General features: G+C 45.5%; 2 protein-coding genes across 2 annotated transcripts in view; both read left to right on the forward strand.

Annotated features, from left to right (window-relative positions):
• Nucleotides 1–661: 661 nt before the first annotated feature.
• LOC104281050 (lymphocyte antigen 6E-like) lies at nucleotides 662–4,230 on the forward strand. The gene is made up of 3 exons (XM_009878908.1): nucleotides 662–713; nucleotides 3,298–3,417; nucleotides 4,022–4,230. The coding sequence occupies exons 1-3, from the start codon at nucleotides 662–664 to the stop codon at nucleotides 4,228–4,230; spliced, it is 381 nt and encodes a 126-aa protein (XP_009877210.1).
• Nucleotides 4,231–8,386: 4,156 nt separating this feature from the next.
• LOC104281051 (lymphocyte antigen 6E-like) overlaps nucleotides 8,387–11,677 on the forward strand; it is a 4,665-nt gene continuing 1,374 nt past the window's right edge. Inside the window, exon 1 of the mRNA XM_009878909.1 lies at nucleotides 8,387–8,438. Coding sequence (XP_009877211.1) covers nucleotides 8,387–8,438 — 52 coding nt within the window. The remainder of the gene's footprint in view (nucleotides 8,439–11,677) is intronic.

Consider the following 11,677-nt stretch of genomic DNA (forward strand, 5'->3'; position numbering starts at 1 on the left):
GCTGAGCAAAACAAAAGCATCATATCCCATCCCTGTCTGGATTATGGGATCCTCTGAGAGACAATCTCCAGGCACAAACAGCACCATTGCAGGAACGACACACAGTGGTTTTTCGCTTAAAGCACTTTCCTTAGTACAAGTGAAATAATTCTGAGTGACTGGGCACAATCATGTGAAAATCTTCTATTTTTTTTGACCCCTCCTATGTCCCATGGACACGAAGCTCTCATATCATGACAGAAAGAAAGGTTGGAGGATGCCAGGCGACGCCTAGCAAGTGATGAGCCACCCCAGATGGGTGCAGCTGCCTCTGCTTTGCTCCAGGTGTCGTGGTTCAGCCCAGTGGTGTAAGAAGGGACTCCCATGTTTTGAATCAGATAAATTGTTCCCCAAATTAGCAATGCAGACGTGGTCAGCAGGAGTAGGCCTTGGAAAAAAAAAGATTGGCTCTGAATGGCATGTCAAAAAAAATTGCTACCTGGAGTGGCATAATAAGTTCCTCTGCACAAACACACCCGTCGCTGATCACATCTTAGGTGCTGTCCCTCCCCAAACCTCAAATTGTTATCGTCAAAGGAAATCAGAGTAATCGTGGTCCCAGTATAAAACCTTACCGTGAGGCACCATCCCACCCTGTTCAGTCTCTGAGGGCACAGTGACCATGAAGGCTTTTCTGACTGCCCTGCTGGCAGCAGCGCTGTGTGCTGAGCAAGGTAAGGAGCTTTGGAGGCTGGGAGAGCCAGATGGAGAGGGTGAAAATGTCAGAAGAGACATTAGAGATAATGCAGGGACAAGAAGGCTTGAGAGCTTTGGTTGCAGTTGGTGAGGTCTCGGTAGTGCAGTTTTGCTTTGGTGTCAGCTGCGTCAAGTAATATTTAGTGTGGCTGAGTATTAGCTTCTGGGTGAGTTCTGCCAAGGTACCCATAACTCAAAGAAGAGGAGCTCACCCCTCTGGTTTCTCACACACTTAAGTATCAGGCTCCAACCACTAACCTCTGAAGACAGACGTGAACTGAGAAATGCTATTAGGAATTAAGCTGGGTTCACAGTCTTTCCTTTGGTTTTATTTTTGTTCCTGAATGAAACTTGAGGAGCTGTTAATAAAGGTAATACAGCTGGTATTGACACCGCATCCTTTGCCAGCGTTTCACTTTACTTCCCACAACGACATTACAATTAAGAAACTAAGCTGCTGGCAGATATTTGAAAGCCTGAGAACTCTTTGCTCATAGGTTTGAAGAGCTTTTTCAAGTGTCTGGGAGTGAGCGCGTTTGCAATGGGATCCGTAATGATTGGTGCTTGTTCTCTTTCGACAAGACGTGCAGCTATAACCAGATAATTGTGAAGAATCGTCCATAAACATTGGCTTTATGCATGTATTTGCAATCCTGAGGAGTACTGCAAGCCTTTTTTGCACCGTTAAAGCTGTTTTTGTCTGCGCTCGCAAAACTAGAGGGAGGGTGGAGGCCGGATGTTTGCAAGGCTTTATAACAGCTATAATAATTTAAGCTGTTCTTGTTTCCTGACTGGGAGGGATTTTCCGTGCATCAGCCGGTGGACATGAGTGTATTTCAGTTGCTTTCATGCACACGCTGGGGTCTTGGCTCTGTCTGCAGTAGGAATTCACACCAATTCCTGAACTTTGTGAGATTTGGCTGAAAAGTAGAGCAGAGAGCACTACACGGTCTGTAAAATGCAATAATGCTCACAAGGCAGCCCGTTTGGGATCGTTCTGGTATGGTCTGCAAAAGGACAGTAGCCCACAGCTTGTGTTGGGGAAGTTCCAGAGGCTTAGCTTTATCCAAGTGATGGAGAAACAGTGAGTGCTGAATAATCAGGTAAAGAGAAGTTAAAAGCAGGATGCAACAAGGATTTTATCTGCCGTTATGGAGAGCACTTGCACTCCAACATCTGGCACTAGAAATGAGTGTCTAGGTGGGTTTCAGAGCGAGATGGTCAGTCATATAGTGAGGCACTCAGAGCTGGCTCCAGAGATGTACCAAGGCACCTGAGCTCCCCACATCACAGAGGAGAGGGCTTTTCTGCTCCTACCTGGTGTAGTTAGGGCATAAATGGATTTTAAAACTGCTTCTGGAATTGTCTAACCAAGTATCGTGGGCAGGTTCAACTTCAGAGATGAATTTGAATCAAGAGCAGCTGCTCTTTGGAGAGACTCTGGGAGGAGTTTCCTTGTTTAAATAGGTTCAAATTCAGTTGGAAGGGGCTCTTCTGCACAGAAATGAGAGCCTTCCTGGGCTGAGCATGGCAGGAGGAACTGAATGAGCAAATTCCAGCCTAACTGAGCACCCTCGCTGGTTCACAATTCCACCACAAGCTCTCCACCGCTCTGAGCAACCTGATCTAGTTCAAGATGCTCACTGCATTGGGGTTGGACTAGATGACCTTTAAAAGTCCCCTCCATCCCAAAATGTTCTGTGATTCTGTGACAATGGAGCAGCCTGTCCCGAGAGCAGCTCAACAGCCTCTGTCACCTCAGTTAAGAAATGAGGAGCTCTTCAGAGAACTCTGAACAGGAGGGAAGTACTTTCCACCAGTTCTGGCTCCACCTCTGGGGAACGGATGGCATGTGCCTGGTTTTCTAGCATGGCCAGTTGCCCAGCCCAGAAATTTGACTCAATTTGTTTCAATTTTGCTCAGAAACACATATCCTGCCTCCTTCTAGCTTTGTAATAGACATTGCTCAGCCCTGGTAATAATATCACTGAAAACATGTTGTTCCAGGCACTGGTAGAAATAATCTCTATATTGTCCGGAGCAACCTCTCCCAGGGAACTCCTTTTAATGTGGCTCGGTGCTCGGTAATTTTGCTCACAGGGATGTCATGGGCTTTAATTAATTCATGTCTGTGCAGCGTTCCGCGGATGCAGTCTGAAAATACTCAAAAACTAAGCTCTTGCCTGAGAACAGTGCCAGTTCATCCTCTCTTAGACGCAGCTGGGCGGGTTGCAACCTCTGCTCTTGCACGTTGGTTGTCAACCACACTTATGTGGACCCTGGGGAGTAAGCAAGGTCACCTGAGAGTACTGCTCAGGCTGGGGAAAAAAAAAAAGTGTTTTGAGGTTTAATCACTGAAAATCTCAAGCAAAGAAAGAAAGTTTGTTTGCTTTTTCAGCTCCATTAAACCAAACCCGACCTCTTATTTCACCCCTCAAGAAAACTTGTTTGTAACATCATTTTCACTTTGTATTTTCCAAGAAGGGACATAGTTTTTGACACTTTCTTCCCAGAAGGGCACTGCTGAAAACCACTAATGTGTGTCACGTGTGCTCTTTCCAGCTTCCTCGCTGTTCTGCTACACATGTGACAATGAGCACACCATCGCGAACTGTCTTAAAACCTCCAAGTGTGACGACAGTGAGAAATACTGTGTAACCACATACAGCCCTGCTGGGTATGGTGAGTACCAGCAACACCTCAAGGCTTTTTTTGGGTTGGTTTTTTTTTTGATTGTTTTCTCCAGAGAAATTGATGGGCAATATGGTTTGGTTTTTTTTCGGGCAGTAGTTGGTCTTGTTGAAAAGAATTAATCACTGAGGTTTATGGATCACAACACAGAATGTGTGCAAATCCCTCAGAGGTTCTCTGTGATCCACCACCCAGGGTTTGTTTCTCAGCACCCTGTGGCAGGGCTGGCTAGAGCACACAGGTTTTCCTCACAGACATTGATCTGAGAGGTCACACGTGTGTTTTGTGGTGGAGGATGGAAAGGGTTTGGATGTAAGTAATTCAGTTTTAGAAATCAAAAATGCAATGGCAGTGATTTTTTTTTGCTGTCCTGCATGAAGCACGGTGCGAGTTTCTACCAAGGACTTTCTAGCACTATGTGTTTGATTCAGGTTGCGTGGTTACTCACCCAACACTCATTAAATTCACTGATTGCCATTATTAGTGCCTTGCAAATTAAGCATAGTGCGATACAGCTCCTCCTATCGCCCTCTGGTCAGCTCTTGCAGAAGAACCTTAAATCACAGATCTCCATTCTTGTCTATTCTCCATCCAGGCAAGGACACAGGGTACCGCATGACCAAGAAATGTTCTGCAGACTGTCCTGAGACGAACGTGAACTTTGATGTGGCGGGATATTCCACCAAATGCTGTAGTACCTCCCTGTGCAATTACGATGGTGCCAACAGCATAAAAATCAGCTACGCCGTGATGTTCCTGGGAGTTGTGGCCAGTTTGATCTGCGTCATCAAGGCAGGATTGTGATGAGGGGTGGGGGAAGACGTGACAACCCAAGAACTTGCAAGGTATTCCCTAGATGAGAAACAAACATCCTCTGTCACGGGTCTCCAACAGGGTCTATGTTACTCTGGTTTTTTCCAAGACACTGTTTCAGATCCCATCCATAAAATGCCATGGCAGTGTAGTTCCTATTTTTCCCCCTGTATCATTTGTTGGTTTGTACTAATTTTCCCTGGGAAAGCTCTTTTGATAGCATGTTGTGTGACAATTGTCAGACAAAATAAAGATTTTATGTTATTCTACAATGTATTTGCTATATCCACACTAAGATCAGCCCGAGCAAACAACTCTGTCAGGAAGCTTTTTAGGTTGTAGTTTGAATCTCCACGTCACGTTGAATTCATCTTTTTAGCACCTGGGAGTCTTCTCTTGTCTGCCTTTCTCAAGTCATATCCAGCAGCTCAAGACAGACGCTCCATGAATCCAGATGTTCTGTCTGATCACTCATGGCTAATAAATGAAGGTGTCAATCTGGATAGGTCAAAGATGTTTGCGTGGTTCTGTTGCAAGCAACAGGAAGAATTGTTTTGTAACCCATAACACAGAGGACTTTGATTTTGCCAGGTACTGGTGGTGCTTCTGGCTGTGCTGTGAAGTTCTCATGTGATCTCTGTGAGGTGGGTGCCTTCAGCTTTTAAAATAGCTAAAGGTGCCACCCCAAGATGCTAGAGGTGTCCAAGATGAGGATGGTGCTGCTGGAATCCCTCCTCATGGATGAAGGACCTTGGTGCCTGCTCAGAGAAGATGCTGCCAAGTTGTTGCTCATGAGATCCCTGAAGGGACATGGGAAATGGGTACAAAGACCCTGGCAGAGGTGTAAGGTGTCTGATTTGGTGGAAAAGTCTCTTCTCCTTCCCTCTCATCTGTTACTTCTGCATTTCCAGGCTTGGGGATGGAGGAGATAGAGGTTGAGATGCCCTGTGACTCTTGGGGTGGAGATGCCCTGAAGCTCTTGGGGCAGAGATGCCCTGAGGCTCTTGGGGTGGAGGTGCCCTGAAGCTCTTAGGGTGGACATGCCCTGCAGTTCTTGGGGTGGACATGCCCTGCAGTTCTTAGGGTGGAGGTGCCCTGAAGCTCTTAGGGTGGACATGCCCTGCAGTTCTTAGGGTGGACATCCCCTGCAGTTCTTAGGGTGGACATCCCCTGCAGTTCTTGGAGGAGCGGAGCTATAGCTAAGCTGGACAACATCCAGACACTCTTGGAGATGGAGACTGGATAATTCCCAGCTGAGCAGTTTACAAGTCAGTGCTGCATTTCGGAAGGGCTCATCTAGATAGAAGCGGCATCTGGATAAAAAGCCCTGATGTTTGCAGGCCAGCTGGATTTGAGGGGGTTGCTGCTCCACCAGCCCTCCAGACTGGCTGCAGAATGCATCTGTTCCTGCGCAACGGGGAGAAACTGCAGTGCTGGCCAAAGGCTGCGAAGATGGCATTAGGTTTAGTCATCCTAAACAATTTAATTTATGGGCGTTCTGGCATTTATTCAGATACAAGGCAGGCTAACTGAAGAATGGTAGTGTGCTGAGGCACCAGCAGAAACTTGTTTTTATTGCACTTCTTTTTAAGCACTTGTTAATCACAATAATTTCTGAAATGATTCTCAAAGTTTTTAGCCAACTTAAAGATCTGTGTTTAGTACAAACGCCTAAACTTCACAGTGACTTTAAATTTCAGATTTTTTTCCATGTAAATCGCATGTTTTCATCAAAACAAAGGAATCATTTGCCCTCCTCACACAACAATTTCAACCGAGTCTAGACCAAGATGAGCAAAACACTCTCCTTCCTCCTCCACCCAGCAACTGTGTCTTTTCACCACATCCTCCACCCTCAGCTAAATTCCGTTACTCTTTCCAAAAGCTCCTTGAAGTTCACAGCTTCCAAATCCCTGTAAACTGTGATATTATCTTCTCCTTTGCCTTAGTCCCTCTGGTGTTTTAATCATCTGTGTCCTTTCTAACCCAGTGGGTTCTTTTTGATCTATCTCACCTGGCACTAGAGAAGGATGATGATAACGTTAATATCAGGGGGACATATGGGACCAGCTGGAAGAGTGCAGGACCACCTAATGGAAAATCTCAGCTGTTAGAAATCCTGCACTAACTCCTTTAAGAAATACAGCCTTGCCATCTCAAAATCTCAGCAGCTCGCAGGAGTCGAGATATTTTCGGTTTTGCTTGGATGAGACTGCAAGGGAGAGGGATTAAAAAAAAAAAAAAAGTTCCTGGCTGAGCTGCTATTTCTGTACCTGTTAATGGATGCTGTTGGCTGAAATAAATTTGAATGTGGGCTGCCTCTGCAACGACAGGTACAGGCTGAGGAACGGCACCGCCTTGTGACTAGAGGCCCCTTCTCTGCTGTTGCCTTGAACAGTCAACAGTAAAAGGTAATTTAGCAATAAAGACTCATGGCATCTCTTCCGGCCTGGGGAAAATAAAGTATTTCACAAGGACTGCTTGCAACGGAGGGTGGCAGCTTCTTTTTTCCTCCCGTTTGGTGCCTTACAAAAGCATCGGTCTTACAAAGCCAAGCAATGCCCCTCCTTTGAGCTTTCTTGGACAACTGCCACCTCTGTTCCAACTGAGTTGCATGCTCTACCTGTTGAGAAAGCAAAAATTTCCACACCTTAGTCATACACAGGCCTCAAGCCTAACAATAAGTCCAATTTAGAGGTGTTGGAAAGAGTTACCTCACCTGAAGGACGAGGCATGCCTTTTCGTGATAATGGTTGTAGGAGGGTCACACTGGAAGGCCAAATAATTAATGGGAGATAGAAATCTGAGCATCTTTGAGATTAAGAAAGGGAAATAAAAACAGATGGAGAGCAGCAAGGAGTAGGATCGCTGGCAGAGGCTTAGGGCATGTAGGTTGCTCCTGCAGCTCTGAGTGTCATGTGAAAGGGATCCAGCTGGACTGTTTCTGGGACTGTGCCTCCATCCCCCAGGACTAGATGGCAGAAAGACAATGGTGGGAGGAAAAAAAACAGTGACCAGAAGATGAGAAAGATTCTGATTTTATACAGGGAGACAGGATGAAATGTGATGAAAAGGTGTGGAGGTGGCAGAAGCCCCATGGCTGGAAGTGTTCAAAGTCAGGTTGGATGAGGCTCTGAGCAACCTGGACTGGTTAAAATATCCCTGCTCACTGCAGAGGGGTTGAACTAGATGAGCTCTAAAGGGCCCTTCTGTCCCAAACCATTCTGTGACTCTATGAAAAGAAGGAGGAATAAAGAGCACAGTATGGAAATCGGATGGAGTACTCCTAATTGGCGTTTCACATAATTTTGGCTGGCTATAACGTGCTATTTTTTTCCCAGAAGAGTTGAGATCCTTGATCAGGAAATCCTTCATTTTCTATGCTTTAATTAGTTTGGTTTTTTCTCTCTGACATTTAGTTTTTGTGATTGGGGGGGGGAACCAAACCACCAGATTGCTCAAGGTGATTGGAGTGGGTGTAATTTTGACTTTTTCATTTAAGGCAGTCATTTTCCTTGCCCAGCAGAATTTGTTTTCTAGTAAGATAATGTTTTCCCTCATATAAAATACCTAGGTTTTTAACAGGAACACTTACGGTTTTGAACTGCTGTCTTAAAACGGCCCACAGAAAATTATCTCTGTTCCCCAGTGAAAAGCAGTGGAAGGGTACACTTTGTAGAAGCTTCAACCCCAGTTTCAGTTTTAAACTCAACCAGTTTTTAAACTCAACCAGTTTCCACATGCACTAAACCAGTGAGCAAGGACAGGACCTTTAAGGGTGCAGCCTGCTCTGAGAACCGAGCTGGCCTCAAAAGGAAAACATTCCTCATCTCACGTGGATACTGTTTTGGTTTTATGGTCTGCTTACCCAAAATTAGAAACAGATGCATGCTTAACACCAGATAAACAATCTGAATTATGAAATAAGTTGGAAAAAAAAGAAGGGGAGGGAAGAACATAACGCCTCTTCGGATTTCCAACCAAGCATACTTCCATGTACAAGCCCTGACACGTTACTCCCAATTATCCACCAACTGACACAGCAGCCCCGTAGTTATTATCTCAGCACCAAAGCAAACACTGTGAAGGTATAAAACCTGCCCTGGCTGAGTCCTGCTTGTTTTGGAGGCTGCGAGACCTATAAAGGATGAAGACTTCTCTTCTTGTCCTGCTCGTCGTAGCCCTGTGCACGGAGAGCGGTGAGTTTCCAAGTTTTTCTTTGCCCTAGTGAGGCTCCCGGAGTTGGCGCATGGGTTTGATACTATGGGATGACAAGGGGATTTTGCGGCATCAGTGGTGCACACAGTGCAATAAAGCTGCAGATTTGATTTTATTTCTATTTTTTCATTTGTTTATTGGTTGCAATTACAAACCATCATTACCTAAATTGGTAGAAATGGTGATGCCACAAGAAGATGCCATTCCAGCTCCCAGCTCTTTCGTGCAGCTTGTTGCTTCAAGGTGCAACTTTGCTGATGTTGATCCCAGGTCTGGGATGGAGATGCAGAGTCTCATTCTGAACAGTCCTCTGGGTTTTTTTCTTGTGGGGGTAAAGATGCAGTGGGAACTTGTAATTTAACTCTGCCTGGTTTAGGTCTGCCAAGGACCTCTACCTGTGCTCTGGGAGATGCCCTGTTTGCACAGGAATGGGCTGTCGGTCAGGTAAGGACCAGAAGGTGCAGCCCTGAACTTCTCTCTGACTATTCCAGGAATAGCTCAGGATGGGGGTGGGAGTTTGTCTTCTTGTAAACTGAATTTTTCTGAGGCTCTGCTGTAGGATTTTACCTGCAAATCACTCACTATTCTGGTGCTGGTCTAGCAGAGCACTTAGGCTCACACTTAATTTGAGGCTGTAAATGATTTTACTGTGGGACTTCACAGGCTTTAAGCTTGGCATGTGCTAAATCATCGTGCTTAACAGGGTTGAGAAAATTGACGGCACTCAAAGGGTTCTTTCTTACCGCTTATCAACTGTAATCACATTTTTTTTTAAATAGATCACCTAATGAGACGGCAAACTTACCAAAGAACTCAGGGAAAATTAACACATACACTGTGCAATCTAGCCAGAAGGCTGGTTGCTGTTCCAATTAATCCTGAACCTGACTGATTTTAATGGTGTAAACCCTGCATCTGCCAGCACTTGTTAATGCTTTACACGTGTAAAAGTTGTTTATCTGGATGGCTTGAATTATTCACAGGAAAATCTTCGTTGAGGAATTTTCAGTTGGAGCAGAGGTCTTGCTGAGTGGTGATAGGATACCTCCAAAAGGAGTCTGGTTTAACCCCACGTTTCCATCCTGAGTGAGGCACACCTCAAAGAAATACGTGTTTTCTTCCCCACTCAGCCCTTGGTGCAACACATGTCTCAAGAGATGCAATAAAATCAAAAGTATTTTTTTTCAGCGGCACGAGCAAAATTGTTCTACGTGACTTTTGGGTCTTAACTGAGCTGTCGGTTTAGGAGTCCATATGCCTCCAGAGTAAATGAGGAGTAAAGAAAAACCTTCTCAGCACAGAGAGAGATAGGCAAAATCAGCCTTGCAGTGTGCTTGCCCCCTCTCCTGCCTAGAAGGGTCCCAGGGCAACTGGACTCTGAAAAAAGCAACCTCGGGAGATTGGAGTGAAACAGGACTTGGGCATGTAACAAGCTCCACTGTTTCCTGCATAGGTTCAGGAAGTTTTCCTTGGAATGGACTTGATTAAAGAAGCTGCATTAATTAAGGAATAACAGGAGCAACACACCTGGAAAACCCAGTTTGAGGAGTCTGCTCTATTTTACAATTATTCTCAGATGAGCAAGTTTTTCCCAGCTGGGGTGGAGCAGAAATGTGCTTCTATGGGGTTTACTCAAGAAAAGAGAATGAAGCCGCACCGCGTTGCATGCAGGTGATCTAAAGGAGGGTCCCAGACTTAGGGGAAAAAAAAATAGCCTGCAATGCCAAGACAATACTGAATGCAAGAGCCAGGCAGGACAGCTGAGAGATTCTAGGAAGGGAAACGACCAAGGTAGGAAGCAAATTGCAATAGTCTTGGTACCATGTCAGAGCAAGCCAGGTGCCAAAGTCTGAGGCTTTTGAAGTCCTAAATAAGGGTGTTGAGCATGGGAATAGAAGGAGATGGGATCTGAGTCACTGCAAGCCTGACCTCTGTGTGCTCTGAGAAGTGCTCTTCAGCAAAAAGCCACAGAGGGAGTCAGAACTGTGAGGACTGTGTGCCACAAGAGGAAAGTGAAGATCAGTACTGAGTGGCCATGGAAAAAGAGGAAGGGCTGTTAGATGGAATGGGCAGAGAAGATAGTTTCCACAGAGACAAAGGAGGGTGAATAGTGCCATAAAAGGCAATTTTTTGTGGCTCCCTACGAAATGCAGTGACCCTGATCACCCAGCGTTGTGGTCTGAGCTGGGGTCAGGTCTAGGCTAGCAGGATGCCAAGGAGCAGAAAGCCAGATGAGTTTGTCTATGGTCAAATGAGGGCAGCAGTGAGGTTGGGACATTCCTGGCAAAGGCACTAACAGCAGCAAAGAAGCTCGGGCAAGGGAGAAGAAGAACTAGGGAGAAAAAGAGCAGAGAAGGCAAAATTAAGGGACAGTGCTAGTACAAGAATAAGACGGGTATTAAATGGCCAAAGATAGGGATATGTGGATCGTGGAAAGGAGAAGAATGAGTCTAATCCCCAGTGGGTGACATTACTGCAGGAGTGTTTGCTCTAGATAAACAGATGAGTAAGAAACTCACCTCATCGAGCAAAGAAACCTTCCCCAAAGGATCTCTTTGCTATGAATGACTGCTTCAGCTTACTTGAGTGCAAGCTGTTCTCATTCACTCACATTAGCACAGCACTTTGCAGATGCACAGCGCTGCAGAGGTACACATTTTGTAGTGTTAGGCGGTCATTACCCACGGATGGCTGTAAAAAAGGAATCTGCTGAAGCCAAGGGGGTGGTTTGCTGAGCCCTGTCTTCTACAGGTCTGAGATTGCCTCCCAACACAAGTCTGAAAAAGACCCAGTCAAACCGTAGAATGTTTCAGGATGGAAGAGATCTTTAAAGGCCATCTAATCCAAGCACCCTGCAAGGAGGAAGGACATCTTTAACTAGAACTGGTTGCTCAGAGCCCCATCCAACCTGACCTTGAATGTTTGCAGGGATGGGATCTCCACCATCTCTCTGGGAAGCCCAGTCTAGTGTCTCACCACAATGCAAGCATTCATCGTCCCTGCAAACACTGAGAAGCAGATCTAGGTCACTTGTCCCTCATTTGAGATACATTGTGAGAATATGCAGCAAAGTATTCATGCCTAGTACAGGCAGGTGGATTACCTTTAGGTGTGTGTCTCTCTTTTTTTATGCAAAAAAGGTTTTTAAAAGAATTTGCTGTTTGTCTGTGTGCTCTGAGAAAGGATGTGTAGGCCAGGACTCTTCAGACTACTTGAAAGG

This window comes from Apaloderma vittatum, unplaced genomic scaffold, assembly GCF_000703405.1.
Source record: "Apaloderma vittatum isolate BGI_N311 unplaced genomic scaffold, ASM70340v1 scaffold10631, whole genome shotgun sequence".
Lineage (NCBI taxonomy): Eukaryota > Metazoa > Chordata > Aves > Trogoniformes > Trogonidae > Apaloderma > Apaloderma vittatum.

Coding starts and splice junctions, on each gene's coding strand:
- LOC104281050 (XM_009878908.1), top strand. CDS start 662: ATGAAGGCTTTTCTGACTGCCCTGCTGGCAGCAGCGCTGTGTGCTGAG. Junction 714..3,297: donor AGCGCTGTGTGCTGAGCAAG/GTAAGGAGCTTT, acceptor TGCTCTTTCCAG/CTTCCTCGCTGTTCTGCTAC. Junction 3,418..4,021: donor ATACAGCCCTGCTGGGTATG/GTGAGTACCAGC, acceptor TTCTCCATCCAG/GCAAGGACACAGGGTACCGC.